We start from the raw sequence: 19,750 nt of genomic DNA, 5'->3' as shown, positions 1-19,750 counted from the left end.
GATACTCATTTAACGAATCCATGCTTGGAGCGTGGACGCATGATTAGAATATAGTTACGTATATAAGGCGACTTGTTTCTGTAATAAATGGCTTAGCGTGATTCACATTGAATCGACTTGTTTTGCTTAGTCCTTATCTCGCTCTACAACACACCACATCACTTGAGACAAGGCTGCTGAGGTGAGGCAGATACACCTGAGCCCCTGTAGGACTCTTCTTACCCAGGGAGAGGGACCATCACCACTGCAGGAGGCAGAGGAGCTGCAGGAGCTGCCCGGCCACATCCCAAGAGGTACAGCATCATCCAGCTGAGCCAACAGCCTGTGTCTCCACTTTTATTGCAACCAGGAGCTCCCCTTACATTTAAGTCACTCATGTGCCAAAAGGAAAATTTCTGACATTCTTCAGAGAATGGGACCAGCGCCACAAGTTTTCCATGCAGAAGTCCCGTGCCAGCCGCTTTATGAGCAAGTAGGTGCCACCCAGTCCTGCTGCCCCCACAACAAATAGCCCTCGATCAATTACCTGCAAGTGCAAAGAAAAAGTGCAGAGAGAAACCTCAGCATCATCAGAGGTTTGTTCGTACCCTGTGGCACCAAGTGAAATCACACCTGCAGCTGCCTGGCAATATCCCACCACCAAAACTGCCCCCAGCGCAGAGCAGTGCTGGTGTGCAGGATGCTCACGAGGTTTGTGACATGGGGAAGATGGGCACCACAACTAACCAACCTTTTTCTGCCATTTCCAGCGCTGAAGTGCCTCATGGTAGCGAATTCTGGTGAAGGTCACCTGGGAGGGTTGCAGGAGCACGTCACCACCTCAAAGCCAACCAGGAGGAACTTGTGGCGGCTCAGGTAGTGGGGACCTTACCATGGTGTACAGTGGGACGATGGTGGAAGGCATGAGCGTGTGGAGGAAGTTGTCTACGTGCTTCCGAAAAATGAACCACGTTGAATTCACGTGCTCACGCATCTGTGGCAGAGCAACCATCACCCCTTTGCAGGGTGTGTTGGCAGAGCTCCCCTGCATTTTGCTAGCTCTCCCACTGCCTATCCTGGAGGTCACTGCAAGGAGAAGAGCCTCTCCAGCCACAGTGACATCCCCAAGGAGCTCTTAGGCCAAAGTCTGCAGGGACAAGAGCCCAACCAGAGTCTTGCCAGACACCCTGTCCACTGTGTGCATCCTAACAGGGTGCCACTGTGTGCGCAGCCCACAGGACCACGAGTCGGTGTGCGGCTCACCTACCTCTACGTAGTTGTACATGGCTAAATCTGAGATCGCGTGGTCATCTGGCACTCTCAGCCTGGAGAACTCAGGGAGGCAGGCACCTGGGAGAAGAAAGCAGCAGCTCCTGGGCAGCTCTGCAGCAGGGGATCCAGCTGCCCTCAGCTGCAGAGGGATCCTCTGCTCTTGCTCCTCCCCGTCCAGCTCACTCACCTAGGTCATTGTGAAACTGGTCCATTAATTCATCAAAAACCAGACAATCCTCAAAGCCCTGGGAGGAAATTTAGCAGGTAAACAGGCAGAAGGAACCATGCATCATGAGAAGTGCTCTCACGGATGCTTAGCTAGTGTAGCTGTTCGCGCATGCATGGTCCCAATGACCACAGCTTCAGAGCAGGAGTCTTACTCCAGGCCACTGTGCCAGGGCTCTTGCAGAGAAACCCAAGAGGTTGCCTTTCTCAGCAGCTGCTGGAACCCCCTCCCACCTAGTCCTAGCCCCATGGACCCCTACTGACATGGCCTAGGGCCAGCCCTGAACTTACCGCATTCATGCCCTGTCCATAGAAGGGCACGACAGCATGTGCGGCATCTCCCATCAACATGCACCGGGAAGCAAGGTGGTAGGAGGAGCACTTCACAGATATCATGGCCTGGGCTGGCAGCAAAAAGTAATCGTGCTTCAGCTCTCGCCTTCAGGCAAAACAACAGATACTTCACTTGTGGGACCGCAAGAGACAAGAGGAGCAAGCCCAAGCTCAGCTTCAGCAGAGTCTCCATCACCAGGATGCTGGTGGGTGAGGATGTGCCCCCTGGCTTTGCAGCACTGCATTGATGAGCGAGAAGGGGAGATGGCAGCACTCACTTTCCGATGAGAGGGATGGCGTCTGGGAAGTGGGACTGGAAGAACGCCAGCACTTGCTCGCCTGTCGTGAGCTTCTCAAATTCCTCAAAGGGCATGAAGAGCGTGCAGGTGAAGGACTTGTCCTGCCAGCCGAGGAGGAAGGTCAGAAAGTAGCCCAGAGGCCATAGAGAGCACCTGGCACCTGGAGCAGCAGCTCAGTGCCCGGCCTGTCACCCGGCAATCGCAGTGACCCGCTTTCACAGTGAGGATGAGCACTTGGCAACACCATTTCCCACGGTGGGCTTGCAGGCACTGGGGGCAGGCAGCGGGGAGGCAGAAACAGGCAGTGTGTGATCTGCCGGCATGCTGCCCGGTGCTCCCTGATCTGGTCTATAACATCCAGCTGCAGAGAACTGGTTTTCAGGGGGCTCGGGTGGCCTCGGATGTGGGAGGTGGCACAGGTACCTCCTCAGAGCTGTGAGGCAGAGACAGACCCCTGCTCTGTGGGACACCTGGCACACACTGGGGGTCCCTCCTGGCACCTTGTCAGCCCTTCCAGCCCCTGCCATGTGCCTGCCACCACAGCCAGTTCATCCCCACAAGCTCCATCCCATGCCCCAGGGGAGAGTGACTGTGGGTTTTCACCATGTTGGGCAGTGCAATCATCATGAAGGTGTTTCTTGGCCAGATATGGAGGTAGTTTGGTTCCATGGCAAACTGAAAGAGAAGGAAAATAGCCTTATGTCCCTGACCTGCCCTGCTCAGCTTCCCCAGCCCAGCCTCTGGTTCCTCTCCACACCAGTACACCATTTCCCACCCTTTGTACCATGAGAAGACACAATGACCACAGGGCCCCTTTCTGGTACCTGATGCTTGAGGGAGAGACAAAGGCAAGAAGAAAGGGTAGAAAAGACAGGCAAAAATCTGGTTTGCAATCACTAATTTCCTCACAGACACATTCCCATACCCCAGGACCTTGAGTTAACCCCACTACTCTGGGGCAGGCTCTCTAGGATTTTTGTAGCCAGGTATCAAGACATCGGCCCCACCACTTGAAGAGGAAGAGATGCCTGCCTTCTCCTAGGAAAGTTTTAATCCCTTGGCTGAACCCCAAGCAAGGAATCAGTTTCTCTAGAGCTGCTGTAGCAGAGCCACCATGAGAGGGGAGGAGGGTGTCACACCTGCACAGGTGATAGCAGCCCCCAGGACAGGCACACTTACGTCTCCATCCTTGGGAGGGATGGTCAGCTCCATATAACCATGAGGAATGTACTCGTGACTGTAATTAAAGCGCGCTTGTCTCATGAACTGCTTTCTGACTGTTGAGAAGGCTCCATCACATCCAACGATAAGATCATAGGTGACTTCCAAGGGCTGCTGGTCAGATCTGAAAGTAAGGAAGCCCCTCGGATCAGTCCTGCTGTAACTCCAGGCCAGTTCAGCACCACTGGGCACAGCAAATCTGCCTTTTGCAAAATGCCAGTGTCACCTCGAGCATTATTAATCTTCTAGGGCAAGGGAAGACTGGCTTTCACTGACTGGGAAGCTCAGCATTTGGATAATTATTACCCTGTAGTTTATCAAAAGCATAACTCTGTCCAAGAGTGTAACAGGCTCTAATGGGATAATGCTGCAATTTCACAGAGCCTGCATCCCCAGGTGGACAGGGGGCATGACCAGAGCTTAACACAACTATGAAACAAGCTTGTCAGCTGCCCTCTGTGATGAGCAATCAGTTTGAAAACCAGCGCTATGGAGATTGGCACATTTATTCCCTGCACAGGTCAATGTGTGCCTCACCTGTTGCCAGGCTGCTGGCAGCTTAGGTAGTGGTTTAAATATTTTCAGCCTTCCTATGGACCCTGTTTTGATGTCTCTTCTTTCCGAAGCTGACACTGAGTTTTGCCTGCTCAGGAATAACACGCTAGTTTCAAACAGATTGCTCAATTGTTGAGGTTTTATGAATGATTAAGCAGAAACTAACTGAACACAGTGCTTCATCCCAGGCTTGCGCAGGGGTTACCTTTTTATGGTTAATGTCCCCAACTCTGCGTTGCACCCCACAAGCTTGTGTCCAAAGTACAGTTTAGTGTTGGAATACTTCTCTGCAGCTGTGAAAAGAAGATACAGCTACATGTAGAGGCTTGAACTGGGACCCCCAAAATATTTCCAAGGTAACCCTAAATTATAGGGACTTTTGCCATCACATCAAATAATATTGCTGTGTTGAGCAATGGCCAGCAGGCAAGGCACACTAGGATTTGGTTTGGTCATCTCTGGTGAAAACTATTTTAAAAGTGCAAGGAATGCTGCAAAGATTTCTTTCTTCCCCACAATGACATGAGTCATTGACCTGTTTCCACCATCACTATATTCAGGCCAGAATGCTACGCCTGTAGTCAATGGGAAATTTGGGGAAATTTGGCCCAGCCTGATTACACACTTCACCACAGTGCTCCAATTTCTATTTGTCTCTGTACAATCAGAGGTTGCAGGAAATGCCACGAATCATGGCAAGGCTGAGGAGGTATCTCCTGCTTTGGCTGTTCTGGAAGGAGATGCAGTGGCTCCCACTCCAGGGTGGATGCAGAAGAGCCGAATGAACACACAGAAAGGCCTTGGGGGACTTGTTTGAATATCCTTTTGTGTCAGACAAGCAGCAAGGAAACAGCAGAGATTTTCTCCTTAAAAACACAGCTTGTTCACATTTGCATTTTCTGAGAACCAGGTTATGCCGAACTCATGGGCAAAGAGCACCTAGGGCCCAAAGTCTCCTGTTCAGGGGGCAAACCATTTAGGGTGAACACCCTAAGTGAACAGAGTGTAAAAGTATTTGTAAACAGATCTGGCAACCTACCTGTTAGCAGCTCTCTGTTTAAGTTTGTTCTGTCCACAGAGAGAATGTACTGCAAGGCAAACAAACATGGGGTTCAGGAGGCATTGCTGAAGGACGCTCTGCATGGCCAGGTGAGAAACATCCACCCTCTTCAAACAGCCCTGCCAAAATCGGGGGGGCACACAATCCCCTTCCTGCTCACAGCATCCTTTCTAAGAGCGTGAGCCTCAGGCTGTCCATCCTGCAGAGCGACAAATGCCATCAAAGCCACTTTGTGCTCTGCAAAGCATCTCCAAGTGGCAGCACGAGACCAGTACCTGGTTCTTCTTCCCATAGGGGATAGAATACTTCTTCCCTGAAGGCGTGTGTATCCTCCGTGCCCGCATGGGAATGCCTTTGGACACAATCTGAAACAGAAGGAAACAAAACGCAGTCTTCTGGCCAAAAACGAGTTGCCAAGCGGCAGGGCACAAGCCACCAAGCGCCATCATCCCCGCGCACTGCACTCCAGATTGAATGGGATGCTTTCTGCTCATACATTTTCATGTGGATATCCAAGTTACTGGGGAAAATTTTACAGGGCTGTCAACACTAAGCCACTACATTTTACTGAGATTACTTACAAGCTCATTCTCACAAAAATCAGTGCGAAACCAATTTTTTTTATAGAAGGGACATGAAAAGCCGCAGGGTGCTGGGCCGGGCAGGGGATAACAGTCAGGTTATATCCTGATGCTGGGATATGACCTGTCAAAGCCTGGGCTCCTTCTCTGGAGAGACCAGGAGCCAGGACATTGCACCACTGCCAACATCTGAATGTCAAACGGTAGCAAGCACCCTGCAGAGGAGCGCCGGGCTCTGAGCCAAGAGTGCTGTGCAGAAGTCAGAGTGCACAGATTTCAGGGGTCAGCCCAAAGCTCAAGGTTTTGAGGGAAAATACAAATCTGGATGTGTCAGTGGAGAAGCCAGCTCCCTTCATCTCATCCTGCTGGTACTCCAGCTCTTTTGGGAGTCTACCGGCTCCTGCCCTGTTTGCCCTCACCCTGCAGGAGGGAGTGGAGCATGGGGGAGATGTAAATATTGGAAGGTGTTTTCTGAGTGTTAGTCTCCTGAGGAAGCACCCTCTGCCATGAGCAGAGCCCAGCTGCCCAGGCCTTGTACTGTCCCCAGGCTGGGAGAAATCCCTGTTGGTGGCTGTCCCCAGGCTGTGGGCAAGCAGTGGCAAAGGTCTACCTGCACCCTCACGAAAGCAGAGCTACTGTTGTGGTGGTCCCTTTGTGCTTGGGGAGCAGAAATGAGGCTAGTTGAAGTCAACCATAGAGATCCCGCCAGCAATAGAGGCCACCAGGGTACCTGCTCTTCCATCCCCACAGCTCGGAGGGCTTGGCGTCCTCTGTGGGACAGCGCCAAGTTAATGCTCCTGCCACGGGCAAGGCTGGCCACCCGGATATCTGCGTGGAAAGAGTGACCGGTTATGGAGATGCCGATAACACAGCCTGGTGTGGGCGGCATCTCCCGAAATCCCTGGAGTGACAACAGGTAGGATAGTGGGCTTCTCCTCCCCATCACTGTACATTCAAGTTGAGTTTCATCTTCCATGGTGTCATTCTCATCTGCCGCTTGGCTTGTCATCTCTACCCAGGTTTTATTAGTCTGTCAGCTGATAGACACTGAAGGCGAAGGATTTCTCTCCCTTTCAGCCAGCACCTGGGCTCCAAATCTTCCTTACTCTGTTGTGGTGCCCTGCGGAGCTGAAAGCTTCCTAAAAGCACCCCATCCCTCCTGCTGCCCACCTCACCACCAGCCATCCTCAACACCCCTGGCAGTGGTTACCGGTCCAGCTGATTATTTTAACCCTAAGAGAGATGCTGCAACATTAACAACAGCTGTTGCTTCCAAACTTCTGATCCAGCTTGGTTCGACAGCACTGTGCTATAATTCTTCATGCAGAGATCAGTTTTCAAAGGTGAGGATTCGAGTAAATATTTAAGTAAATAATATAAAAAAGGGCATCATTTTAGTAGCTGAAGGGTGGATTCCTTTCATACAACATATTTCAAATAAATGCTCCCCCCACCAAGGAGAAGTGCCACACTTTCAGATTTCATTTTCTTTCTGCACTTTCAGACAGCTCACAGAGCTCCTCTTTTGCTTCCTCAGGAACAGAAATATATCAAGAAAGCAGTGATGATCAAGCTGAACTTACCTTCTCTGGCTTCATAGATGTCAACATGGAAACCTCGTCTAGCAAAGAAACAGGCATTTAATGCACCCACCTGCAAGAGAAGTTTCAGGAACAGTAGATGAAGTGTTTCACTAGCAACTATATCACAGATCATTGTTGAGATGCACCAAAGGAAAGCAGTGGTGAGGGGATGCAGCTCAGCATATACAGAAAGATGCTTTGATGAAGAATCTTAGAGATGAAGAATCTCCACTTCTGCCTGGAGATAAGTTCTCTGGCACCCCTGATGTGCCTGCGGAGCCTCCAAGACAAAAGTCACCCATCAAAACTCATCATATAAGGTCATACTAGCTCAGGACTTGTTTACACACAGTAATTAATTACAGCAGGACCAACCCCTTCAGTCAGAGGCAACAGGAGCTGGTACAGGCAAGCTCCCTGCTCCCTCCAGACTATACATATCTTCCTCAGTAGGATTCAGGGTAATGCAGCATTCCTGTGGGAACATGGAGGGGAAGCTGGACCTGTGCAAAAGCAAGATGTTACCTTGAAAAGGACAGCACACATATGTCCTGCTTGCTATTTAAATGGATGTCTGTCTTGCTCTTGTTTCATTTCCATCATTAATTGCTGTCAGAACTACAGGCTTATGTCATGGCTTTTTTCCAGAAGCGTAGGGACAAAGAAGCTAATGGCCAAAAAGTCAGAAGAGAGATTCAGGTGCTGCAGGGTTCCATGCTGTCCTTTGGAGTCAGGTGCATTGTGTCTCTGGGATATCTCAGCAGCAAAGCTTTCCCTTGAGGGAAAGAACTGTTCTCCTCCCACAAAGTCTTAGGGGCTCAAATGAGCCTTGCTGCCTCCCCCAGTGGGAACTCAACCAACTCCTCCACAGCACCCCATCATCCGAGGGAGGAATGATTTTAAGAAAAACCTTTCACCCCATATCCAAGCAATGCTTTCACAGCCCCAGCTCCTTGGCAAATGCAATCACACAGCAGCCAAATCGTGTTTCCTACCAGACCACCACCGACAATGGCGACTCTTTTCCCCCGTGGGTCATTGGGGTCCATCGCTGGGGCAGCCCCCAGGTCACAGCTTCTTCCTGCTGTGTCCCCGGTCCCTGTCCTGCTGCGCTGCCCTCACCGGTGGGGAGGAGAAGGGGAAGGACGTGGGCAGCTGAGTCACGCCAGGGTTCTTTTCCCCTGGTTCGTATTAAACTTTAACTCCCAGCCCAGAGACTGCCGCTAGCCGCACTGAGCCTTAGGTGAAGAGATGTGAGTGCGGCGTTATTCAGCTAAGCCTTATTCAAAGGCCTCTTTCAAAAATTGCAAAGCAATTCTGCAGGCTTCAAGGATGTCCTAACAAAATGCACACAGAGCAGGAGGAGAACTTGCATCTGCCAGGCTTTTGCTGGTGCTTTGCTGGGCGGCACTGCAAAAGCACCACCACGGCACCCTCTACTCTGCCCTGGTGAGACCACACCTGGAATATTGTGTCCAGTTGTGGCCCCTCAGTTCCAGCAGGACAGGGAACTGCTGGAGAGAGTCCAGCACAGGGCAACCAAGATGCTGAAGGGAGTGGAGCATCTCCCGTGTGAGGAAAGGCTGAGGGAGCTGGGGCTCTGGAGCTGGAGGAGACTGAGGGGTGGCCTTATTAACGTTTACAGATATAAAAAGGGTGAGTGTCAGGAGGATGGAGCCAGGCTCTTCTCGGTGACAATCAATGATAGGACAAGGGGTAGTGGGTTCAAACTGGAACCTGCAGTTCCTCACTTCTTCTCAGTGAGGGTGACAGACACTGGCCCAAGTTGCCCAGGGAGGTTGTGGAGTCTCCTTCTGTGCAGACATTCCAACCCGCCTGGACACCTTCCTGTGTAACCTCATCTGGGTGTTCCTGCTCCGGCAGGGGGATTGGACTGGATGAGCTTTTGAGGTCCCTTCCAGTCCCTGACATTCTGTGATTCTGTGACGATGCCAAGTAACTTCTGGAGCACCCTCCTGAGGGTGGAATGTGAACCACACTGCTTGCCCAGGGGCCTGATCCAGTCTGTGAGGACATCTTTTGCTCAAGGAAGCTGTGTGTGACCTGAGCGTGCTGGGGTGCAATACCAAGCAAAGGGTCCGTGCCTAATCTGCAGAAGCTTTCCAGGGTTTGGATGAGGCTGTGAGGACACATCTCTGTGTGCACTGTTTCACAAACCCGTCCTTGGGACGAAGTGCTCTGCTGATCCAGCACTGCACACCATAAGCTTTTAACAGGGAGGAGCCAATTACAACCTGCTCACAATAATTAAGCAGCAGAAAGTGAAAACACATACATTAACATATACTAATTACCTGCAGCACACAGCCCAAACCAGCAAATTTGCCTCAAAGGAGCAAGACCAAATCTCCATCGCACATGCTGGATCCCAGGAGATGGGGAGCAGGTGCCACACCATGGTCCCAACGTGCAGTACAGTGCAAGGATGGGACATACAGGACAACAGGACCCAAAAGCAGCCCCAGGCTCAAGCTTAAATGAGACTGCTGGTCTTGGGGAGGGCAGGGGTGCCAGGTTGGGCTGTTAAAGGTTATTAGTGCACGCAGGCCCTGGCACTGTGTCCAAATGAGTCACCAGTGAAGACCCTCTGTTGGGTTTCTCTGATCTTCTCAGCAGTGAATTTGCTCCACACCAGCTGACTGACTCACACACACAGAGCAAAGGAAACAGAGCAGAGGGGGCAAAGAGCAAGGTAAGTTTTACATAGCAAATAAATTATTCATTAATTGTTTTCAGAGCACAAGCAGCACACTGTTAGCTTCCAGCAGTGACAGTTATTATTTGGAAATATCACTCAAAGCACCCTTTACATACTTGTCTGGTAGCCTTTACAGATTACTCCACCACCCTGGCTTACCAATTTGATAGCAGCTCTTTAAGGTACGTCAGTTAATTCATAGGCTTCTGTGGATAACACAGCGTATAATCATATAATTAAAGCCGGTCTGGCAATACCTCTTTTCTGCACAAACATCCTCAGCCACGCTCCATGTACCTGCCCTGGGGACAGGAGGCACAGACACAGAGAAGCACCGGAGATGTTGGTGAGCAGCACTATCTGGGATGGTAAGTGGGATACACATCAGCTTCTGGCTGCCAAACCTGTCTCCTTAGCTACTGACAACAGTACTTGGCAAACCAGATTGAACTTTGCCTGTCAGGGATTATCTATGCCCAATGCAATCTCTTCTTCTCAGTAACCATTCCAAACAAAATTTAAGTCCCTATGTTATCTTCATCAGATTCATTCACAAACTGCACCAGGCAAAAACAATGTAAAGATGTCCTCCACTTTAAAAACAGGAGAAAGTGGGAAGACATTGAGAAAATGCTACTAATTAGTTGTTTATCTTTCTTTATTAAATACAACCAGGGTGCTGAGAGCATGAAAAAGTATTGTTTGTTTAAAAACTGAGTGAGCCTTCTGAGGAGTCCTGAATGAAAACAGGAACAGGATAATATATGCTCAGATTAAAGCCTGCCCTCCGAAAATTAGTGGGAAAAGTAAAGACAGGAAAAGTGTTTGATTTGTGTTACTGAAGAAAAAGACACATCAATATCCAAGAATCTCAGGATTTTATCATTATTTTTAAATCAAGTCTAAACCCTGATTATACATGTGAAAGGTTGAACAATAGTGAAACAAATATACATGATTCCAGTGTGTTTAAATCACCTTCCAATAGCTCTTTGAGAAGCAAACCTTGAGTGGCTTTGTAAATGTGAGATTAGGGAGAGGCGGAGAGTCAGAGTCCTCCTGGGGCAGGACACGTGGACAGTGGGTAGCTGGGGTGGGCATTGCACCTCAGCGCTCAAAACCCACGACCGCAGGGGCAGATTTCTTCCTGTTCTTCTCCACTGAGAATCATTTATCCAAAGAGTGCATGAAGCCAACTCACACAGGCAGGGCGGAGTGCTGGTCTTCAGGAAAATACAATGCCAGGTTTTTGCTCTGCTACGCAGCTAATTTGCATTTGGATCATTCCTGCTCATCCTTACGTCCCCGGTTAGGTGATTACTGTAGGACAAGTATATCTGCGAGGGAAGTAAAACCAGAAACACAGAGAGGAACACTTCATGCTGGTGCGGTTTGGTGACTAAACGCTCATTCATGCATCCTGGGTTAGTCTGCATCACCGTCCCCAGGAGGGCAGTGGGCCCCTTCACAAGGGGCATTTCCTCAGTTCGCACATGTAGGGGACTCCCAGCCCTGGAGCTGGGCCATACTCATTTGCAAGGGCTCAGATAACACTGGTGTCAAGATTATTTCATGCCCAGGGTGTGCTGTGGGTTGCCGGGCCTGCAGGACACTTTGGGATGGCTTTTCCTGATTCTGTGAAGAGACAGCAAAAAAAAGTGGCGATTGCTTGTGGCTGGTGTGGGCTTGGAAGACGACAGGAAACAACTAAACTAACAGAAATGGGTGAGCAGAGTGCAGGTGTGTGGTATGTCTGTTCTGAACATCTGCAGCCTTTCTCCCACACGCTTCTTGTACCAACAATGTGCAGTCATACAGGCGTTAGGCTGTCGATCAGACAGATTATTTAGGAGCTGTTCAAGTACAGGCTGAGCTCAGCAATGCGATGGCCCACTTGCAGAGGAACACATACTGTCAGTATGTGGGCCACCTGCAACAAGAAGAATAGGATTATTGTGTTTAGTAATAGCAAAAGGACAGTGTAGATGTGTTAAATCTCATAATTCATGATGGCAGGCAGCTAAAGAAGAAGAAGACGACATCTTAAAAGCCATGACAAAATCTTTTCCTTATTTCTGCAAATAGCTAATTGCACCAATTCTGGAAGAAGCCAGGAGATCTTTACTGGTACAGATTACAAACCCATGCAAAAGTGAAAGGGGTAGAAATGTTTATCCTTTACAATCCCATTAGGTAAATAATCTGTTAAAGAATTCAAATCCCATGGTGAAGAGGGCCATAGGGATACCCCTGCCAGCAGGTTGCCCATGCCTGAGGATACAGAATTACAGAATGTCAGGGGTTTGAAGGGACCTCAAAAGCTCATCCAGTGCAATCCCCCCATGGAGCAGGAACACCCAGATGAGGTTACACAGGAAGGTGTCCAGGCGGGTTGGAATGTCTGCACAGAAGGAGACTCCACAACCTCCCTGGGCAGCCTGTTCCAGTGTTTGATACCCCCACTGAGAAGAAGTTTCTTCTCATATGTCAGTGGAATCTCTTGTGTTCCAGTTTGAACCCACTACCCCTTGTCCTACCTACTACAGCAGTTCCCTGTCCTTCTGGAACCGAAGGGCCCAGAACTGGACACAACATTCCAGATGTGGTCTCACAAGGGCAGAGCAGAGGGGCAGGAGAACCTCTCTGACCTACTGACCACCTCCTTCTAATCCACCCCAGGTAGCATTTGCCTTCCTGGCCATAAGGGCCCAGTGCTGGCTCATGGTCATCCTGCTGTCCACCAGGACCTCCAGGTCCCTTTCCCCTACACTGCTCTCTAATAGGTCATTCCCCAACTTATACTCAAGTTATAAGACTGAGTGTACAAAATCATCACTTAACCTGCCTCAACCCCATTGCTGTGTTAAAGACAATGCTCAGGACTGGCCTTAGCGAAGAACCAGGAAGGCATGGGATTGTCTGTTCTGCCTTGCTGCCCCACCGGTGCAGGAAGGAAGGGCTCCAAGGTGACATCCGTGCTGCCTGTTTACTCACGTAGGTAGGGCAGGGAGAGTGCTGCTGGTCCAGCCATGTGCCGCGGATGTGGAGGGGAAGCCCGTGGGGGGCCCCGGGAGCAGCGCGGCGGGCGGGTAGTGATGGTGGTGGTGCACTGCAGATGGCCTGGGCCTCTCCGCTTTCAGAGCCGGGGCAGCTGCAAACTGCAGGTCCTTGTTGGAGACAGACAAAAGGCGATTTGTGAAATCTGCGTCCCCACGGGGAGCGTCACTGGGTGAGGGGCTGGGTGCCCATTCGGCCATGTGTCCGGGGATGGGTTTTGTAGGCTCCAGCATAGTAGGTCCAGCAAACACTCAGTGATTTCAGATTTCACCTGATATTCAGAGACACTCAGACCTCACTCCCCCCAGTTTATCCCACTGATCTACATCAGGTAAACACATGGTGACAGATGGCCTGGGTAAGAAGGTAGGGACCAGGGGGGTGCACGCTCTTCCTCTGCCATCTTCCCTTCCCCCCTCCACAGAAACCTGCAGATGAGTCTTCTGGCTCCCCCAGACATCTCCACACAGCAAGGGGGAAAGAGTATTCCAAACCAAAAGCTACAAAAATTAAGGAAAATAGAAAAGGACCTGTGTGCAAGGCAACGCTCAGCAGAGCTCTGACGCGAGGAGGAGCCGGCACTACCTGCCATTTCCACAGCACATCCACCACGCAAGCACGGCTGAGGGAGCCAGCCAGCCCCTCTGCGCCCCGAGAGGGCTCCTGGGGGACATCAGTGCCCTGAAACGCGAGAGCTGGCAGCTGCTGGGGGAGGCTTTCTGTCCAGAGCAGACATTTGGTCCTAACAGGTGCAAAAACCCATCAGCTCCCTCCAGGAGGGGACGGGCTGTGGACGAGGATTGCATTTCCTCCCCTGCCTTAAACCCGGGGCTCGGGGCCTTTTGAGCGTGTGTTGCTTTTGCAGATAGCACATAGGAAAGGTGTGAGTGAGCTGGGCAAGGACTGCACAAGTGTGGGAGTTACCTTCTCAGCGCTCAACAACTTTAACATCAGAGAAGAAGAAATCTTTCTTACAGTGCAGGGAAAAGACAGGGTTAGCTTGAAAATGGGGGGGTAGGCAAAGTACTGGGGAAGTTTTTACAACATCCCCTCCTCCCCAAAAATCAGCTGTCCTTGCTTCTTAGGTAATAAATGCTACAGATTAAAGACTAGAAATACATTTTCCCAAAGCAGTTAAGAACACTAAGGAGCTATATCACCTTGTTAAAAATAACTTAGGAATTTGGCATCTAGGGACATGTTTAAAATTATATACCTCTTATCAGGCACTGGATATGTTTTTGAAAATCCCTACAGGGATCTACAAAGCTAAACGTCTTTAAGATCTGTTCTGTTAGAGCTCAGTAGCCATTGATTTTCAGTGAGATAAGAACTATAGCAGTGGGGCTTCAAGTATGATCACAAAATCTGTGCTTTGGCTCTAGCCCATTTGAAACTGCCAGGTCAAATTTTAGCAGTTACAAGATCTGTAACATAAATATTGCCCAGCTGTTCACAGCAAGTGAATAATCTGTTAGTGGTTCAACTGCACAGACCGGATGATTTTCAGAGCTGGACTAAATCCAGTTTGCATGTGCAGAGGAGACCTTCATCCCCTGGGTCCTGCCACAGTGCTCATCATGGTGAAGAGGCAGAGTGTGCTCTGCTCTTTAACAGGCTTCTGGTGCGCTGGGTCTGAAGATACAGCTGTTAAGTGTCCCAGATTTTCTGCATGTTTTGTCCAGGCCCTGCACCCTCCCCAGGAGATCAACCATTGCCCCATGTGAGCAAGGATGCCCTTCAGACTCCATGGTGGTTACCTGCTGTCCATGCTGAAGCAGGGGAGAGCTGGCTGCAGGAGACTGCGCGAAAGCCATGGGTGGCAGAGCCTTCAGCATCATGTTCTGCATGATGATCTGGTGCATCTGGGCATTCTGCATCAGCATCATCTCTACCATATCTGGGAAAAGGTCACCCCAAGGAGGAAAGTAAGACCTTTATCAGCAACTGACAGACAGCAGAGGCATCTAGGTAAGAAGTGCCGCCCAGCGTACAGACTGGTCACTGCAACCATGACAAAGCAGCTGAATGGAACACATGAAGAATATTAGCATTATTTGGCCAGGCAGTGTAAAATTAACGTCTATGGATAAGACTGTTCATACCAGTTCTCCTGTGTCTCCTCCCTTCTAGAAGAAAGGTGCTGTTGAGCATCTTCTGTCCATTAGTTTCCCTACAAGCCCATCCCTCTGGCCATGTGGACTGTCAGGCTGGAGAAGGGATGAGCACTGGAGGTCTCTTGCTTACACCAGCTTGGACTGGCTCCTTACAGTGCTCTCTATTGCTTCAGCTCAAGATCATTGCTTTCCACGTGAGAGGTTTCCTCAACTTTACGTGATATTGCAGTGCCACCTTGAGAGTCCACTGCATGTGCATCAAATCCACTCACCATCACCTCTCTGGGTCCTAATCACAAAGGACCTGTGCTGTGGAACTAATTCACTTGTTGGGGGGGAAGGAAGAAAAGAGGTGGGGGGAGGCATGAAAAGAAGAAAAAGAAGAAAATCAAGGCAACTCTCCCTTTTTTTTTTTAACCTGGTCATACCGGTAGTAGTTTACATGTATCAGGTTCAGAAAAGTCATGCGTGAATTAGGACTATTCTGTTTGTGAAAATAAATTGATTCAAAAATCCAGACACTTAGATGAAGAAAGAGCTGAGAAATATTGCAGTTTCATGACTGAGGATTCCTCTGTGGGATGAAGAAACCATTGGCTGAAGTTTGAGCCAGGGAAGCCATCCAGGTTTTTGTTCATGTATTATTTCACAGTAGCATCCACCTATGTTTAGAAACAAACGCTTTTTATTGGCGTTGCACTATATTTGGAACAGCACTTTCAGCTGTTCTGTCTTGTTTCCAAACACAGGGTGTAATAAAAGCCTGTATTGTTCTGAGGAGATTGGACTGCAGGTTTAGAGGGAACAAAAGAATAAAACCAAAGTTTATAAGCCTGTTCGTTAATTTTTGAGTCGTCTGTGAGCATGAGTTTGACCTCGTTAATATCACTCAGTGCCATGGGTTGAGCTGTTTTGCTTTCCTGATCTTCCCTGGCAGCTTAACCTGAGTTTGTAGTCCCTTTTTCTTTAGTTTCTGCAACAAGGGTTTGTCTGAAAGCCTCTCAGAAATGGCATCTAGTCCATTTACAGAGTGCAATTCCCACAGCTCCAGCAGCAGCCCCATAATGAAACAGCACGTCACTAACTGGCTTGGATGCTGTGCCATGCCCCCTTCCACCTGCTGTGGCACCTGGCCTGGCCTGTCCAACCCGGCTGCCCAATGGAGGGTACGTTACCTTCTTTAATGCTCCCAGAGCGGGGGGCTGCACACGGCTGGGCAGGGGGGATCTGTGTGATCAGGGGGGGTGGCTGAGGTAACTGCTGGATGATGGTGGCTGGCTGAGGCGGCAGCTGAAAAAGAAAAGGGAGAAGTCAGGGTTGGTTTTAGCCAGTTCCCTCATCTCTGGGAGGGGACAGCAGTGGGTATCATCTGCCTGGACTTCAGTAAGGCTTTGGACATTGTCTCCCATGAGATCCTTGTGGAGAAGCTGTTGAGGTCGTGGGCTGTATGAGCAGTGATGTGCATTGGAAATGGGCTGAATGGAGGGGCCAGAGCATGGGCAATCCTCCCACTCCTCTTGCTACCTCGTTCCTATGGTAAACCTATTAATTTTGTGCCTTATTTGTAAGATGATTTCCCCGGGGTTGCCTCGGGCAGTGAGGGACTCATATAATGGCAAGGGGCATATCTTTTCCACCCGTGGTTGTTGTCTCAGACCAGCGCAGCACTAGCGGTGTTTCCAAGGAGAGAGGATCCTACCGTCTGCTGGATAATCCTGGGTGGCTCGGCCTGGGGAGCTGGAAAAGGTATCTGGAAGACGTGCGGGAGGGCAGCCCTGTGGTTATGACCGTGTCCTCCAGCAGGTGCAGGGGGCTGTGAAAGCTCTTCCAGAAGGTGCTGCTCCTGCAAAATCAAGTATCTTCTTAAAGAAAACCCGCTCGTGAAGGGAAACACCCAGCCGGTGCCCACAAAACTATAAAGGAACTTTTTCTTCTCACATATCTTGAAGCCATACAGTTTTCAGCACAAGCAAAAAGTAATGTAAAACAAAATAAAGGACAAACTGCCAAAAGTTTGGGAAAACGCTAAAAATTGGTACCCTCCATAAACTAGCAATAAATAAGGGTTACTATTATTCCTATTTTGGCAGCATTAAAAATCCCTTCCTCGCATTTTGGCACTACCTCAGCGAACTTATGATGCAGCAGCTCAGGACAAACAGGATAAAGCCACCAACTTACTGAAGCAGGTGTGTTGTTACCTGTAGGGAGAGAGGACACCCCCTGTTCTTCAACCAGTCTCCCTGGTTGGCTGGTCCAAACTCTATACCCCAAACCAGCAAGAACTGAATCCTGCCCAGCCCAAAGACCAAAGAACAGAAAAGAACTGAATCCACATCACCAGTGGATGTGCAGGTAACGTGGCCCTTCCTGTTGTTTTTGTCCCCAGAGAGGGCTCTTACCCGAAGCTCCTGCAGAAGGTCTTTCCTTCTCCTCAGGGCACTCTGGAGCATATCCTCACGTCTGCTCCCTGAAGGAGGAAAAGTCCATTATCTTCTCAAAGGATTGCAAAGACAGAGCTATCATAGCACCTACATTATGAGATTCATTCTGGGAAAAGTGTTAGGAGATACCTTGGCTTCTTCCACAAAAGGATTTAGGCTACTTTTCTTGTCAAATCCACTAACAGATACTGACTTTACACCACATGCAGACACAGCTGTTCAGCAGCTCTACAAAGCCAATATGCCATCTCCAAAAATAAACTTTTCAGGTCGCTTTCTAAAGCCCCCTTCTAACCTCCTGGCTTAGAAACTCATTTCAGCCTGAAATTTTCTAGATACACTCTGTACATGCAGAGGGTGATGGTGCAAAGGGTAAAAAACGTTTGTTGTGACATATCAAAAGAAACTCAGTCTAGAATGTCAAATTTTCTGTTTCCTTTTTGTTCTGAACTGGCTTAGTTTTCATTTCTTCCCACATACAGCTGATTTTGAACTCAGTTGAAATGGAAATAAGAAATGATGTTTTCAGATACATTGGAGGCATGCCTGGCAAGCATCACTTAGTATTTTGAAGCTCTAAGTTTTTAAAGGGATTTTTATATTTTGGCCACAATGTTTGAAGTTTCTAAACATTTGTGCACCAGCTAAATGTATACGAGTCCAGAGTACAATCTGGAAATATTACTGATCTTCTACTGATAGCATTTAATAAAAAAAAAATACATATAATTATTGATACTGCATGTGCCATGCAAATAAATGAATGCACCATCCATAGCATGCATAGATTCAGTGGGAGTACTGTTGAAAGGAACACACTACTTGTGCATGAAACATCACAGCAGTCTTTGAAAGGGTTTGATAAAGACACGGGTTATTTTAAACTCCCTTATTTATCAAGTTTTAGCTGGTTTGCCAGCTTTTATAGAGAATTGTCTAAACTTTGGAAGTTTCATAAGCATGCTGGGATTCCTGACCTCTCTGCTCAAACCAAAGTCAGGATGTAATTGCACATGCAATGGTTTCCTGGTAAAATAGTTTCCCAGCTCTTATCAACACAGCCCTCAAGACCAACTCTTCCAGTATAATGATTTATTTCGTAAGCTGAGTCATATTTTTTTACACTGGAAACCACATTCTGGTCTGCACAAGGTTGTGGTTGCCAGTTTCAGCCTTGCAAAGCAGTATTAGCAGTGGAGTGTTCCTCCTGCCTGGATCCCTCAGACACACACAGCCAAAATAATGCCTCCTTTCCAGGATCACCAAAGCCAAGCACACAGCTGAACCGCAACAGAGGCTTGCTCCTAGGTATAGGAGCTATGACAAAGAGGATTCACCAACAGTTTGCTCCAGTGAAACCAGTATCTGCAGCTGAGAGGCTGCAGAGGACACCTGGGCAGGAGGTCACTCTTATGCCAGTGCTAGGCTGGTTCATTTCCCTTTGACAAACAAACAAACAAACAAACCATTGAAGAAATTCAAAAGATAAAAGGTATAGAGCTGCACAGTACAGCAAGCCAAATCTCCTTGTATCAAGGCTGCTAAGGTTCACTGGCTTGGTTAGGACCGAGAGTAGCATATAGGCTGACATTACTGCACAAGCTTCACTGGAACGTGCATTCTTGCTACTTCCAATCCTTGGGGCTGCATACAGATTTAGAGACACTGGCTGAGCTGGGGCAGCACTAACTCAAGCTTGGAGTCTCCCTCCTGCTCCACAATGTCCCTGTCACAGAAGCCCAGACAGAGCAAGTTCTGACTACCCAAATGCCCAACCACTGAGCATGCAGAGGCCCCTTCCAGTTTTTGAGGGAGCAGATGTGATTATCTGGTGTCACCTGCTAAGGAACTCATGCCTGAGAACGTCACTAAGCCCTTTCCATATTATGTCCATAATTAGAACAAATGCTTCACTTTTACTTGCAGCTGGGAGTGGTGATTCCATCTTCTCCAGGTTCTCTTGTTCATTTTCTAGTTTCTGTTGGTAGAACCACAACAAGAACTGGTTATGAGTCTGGCAGCAAAGTTCACAACAGTTTCCAGCCCTGCCTTACAGGTATAGTCTGCCTCTGCTTGCATGAAGACAGACGTTCTCAATTGGCTGCAGATCCTCTTCGTATCTCAGTTATTTCTACTGAGATATTTTATAACTACTGAGATAATTATTTTAAATACAATATTAATGCTTGAACACGCAAGAGCAAAAAACAGAGCAAAGGTGAGCACTGCAGAGTTATTCCCTTACCTTTTCTAGGAGTTTGATTTTCAGTCGCGTCAGGTGATCCACCATGGAAGGGTCTGTCAT

General features: G+C 48.9%; 2 protein-coding genes across 2 annotated transcripts; both read right to left on the bottom strand.

The window, feature by feature from the left end:
- Positions 1 to 373: 373 nt before the first annotated feature.
- KMO (kynurenine 3-monooxygenase) lies at positions 374 to 8,157 on the bottom strand (the record flags this gene model as incomplete). Its single annotated transcript, XM_080346673.1, has 15 exons — positions 374 to 526; positions 731 to 790; positions 872 to 973; positions 1,247 to 1,329; positions 1,439 to 1,496; positions 1,768 to 1,915; positions 2,088 to 2,209; positions 2,712 to 2,783; positions 3,288 to 3,453; positions 4,090 to 4,177; positions 4,924 to 4,972; positions 5,220 to 5,309; positions 6,256 to 6,353; positions 7,109 to 7,178; positions 8,104 to 8,157. 15 exons carry the CDS (start codon positions 8,155 to 8,157, stop codon positions 374 to 376), a joined length of 1,413 nt encoding a protein of 470 aa, XP_080202799.1.
- A 4,660-nt stretch (positions 8,158 to 12,817) lies between these two features.
- LOC308041770 (uncharacterized protein C21orf58) lies at positions 12,818 to 19,750 on the bottom strand (the record flags this gene model as incomplete). Its single annotated transcript, XM_080346672.1, has 7 exons — positions 12,818 to 12,994; positions 14,645 to 14,784; positions 16,177 to 16,291; positions 16,701 to 16,844; positions 17,404 to 17,471; positions 19,366 to 19,423; positions 19,691 to 19,750. The coding sequence occupies 7 exons, from the start codon at positions 19,748 to 19,750 to the stop codon at positions 12,818 to 12,820; spliced, it is 762 nt and encodes a 253-aa protein (XP_080202798.1).

This window comes from Nesoenas mayeri (assembly GCF_963082525.1).
Source record: "Nesoenas mayeri genome assembly, chromosome: 6".
NCBI lineage: Eukaryota > Metazoa > Chordata > Aves > Columbiformes > Columbidae > Nesoenas > Nesoenas mayeri.
The sequence above is the reverse complement of the archived record's forward strand: the minus strand, read 5'-3'. Positions and strand labels throughout refer to the sequence as shown.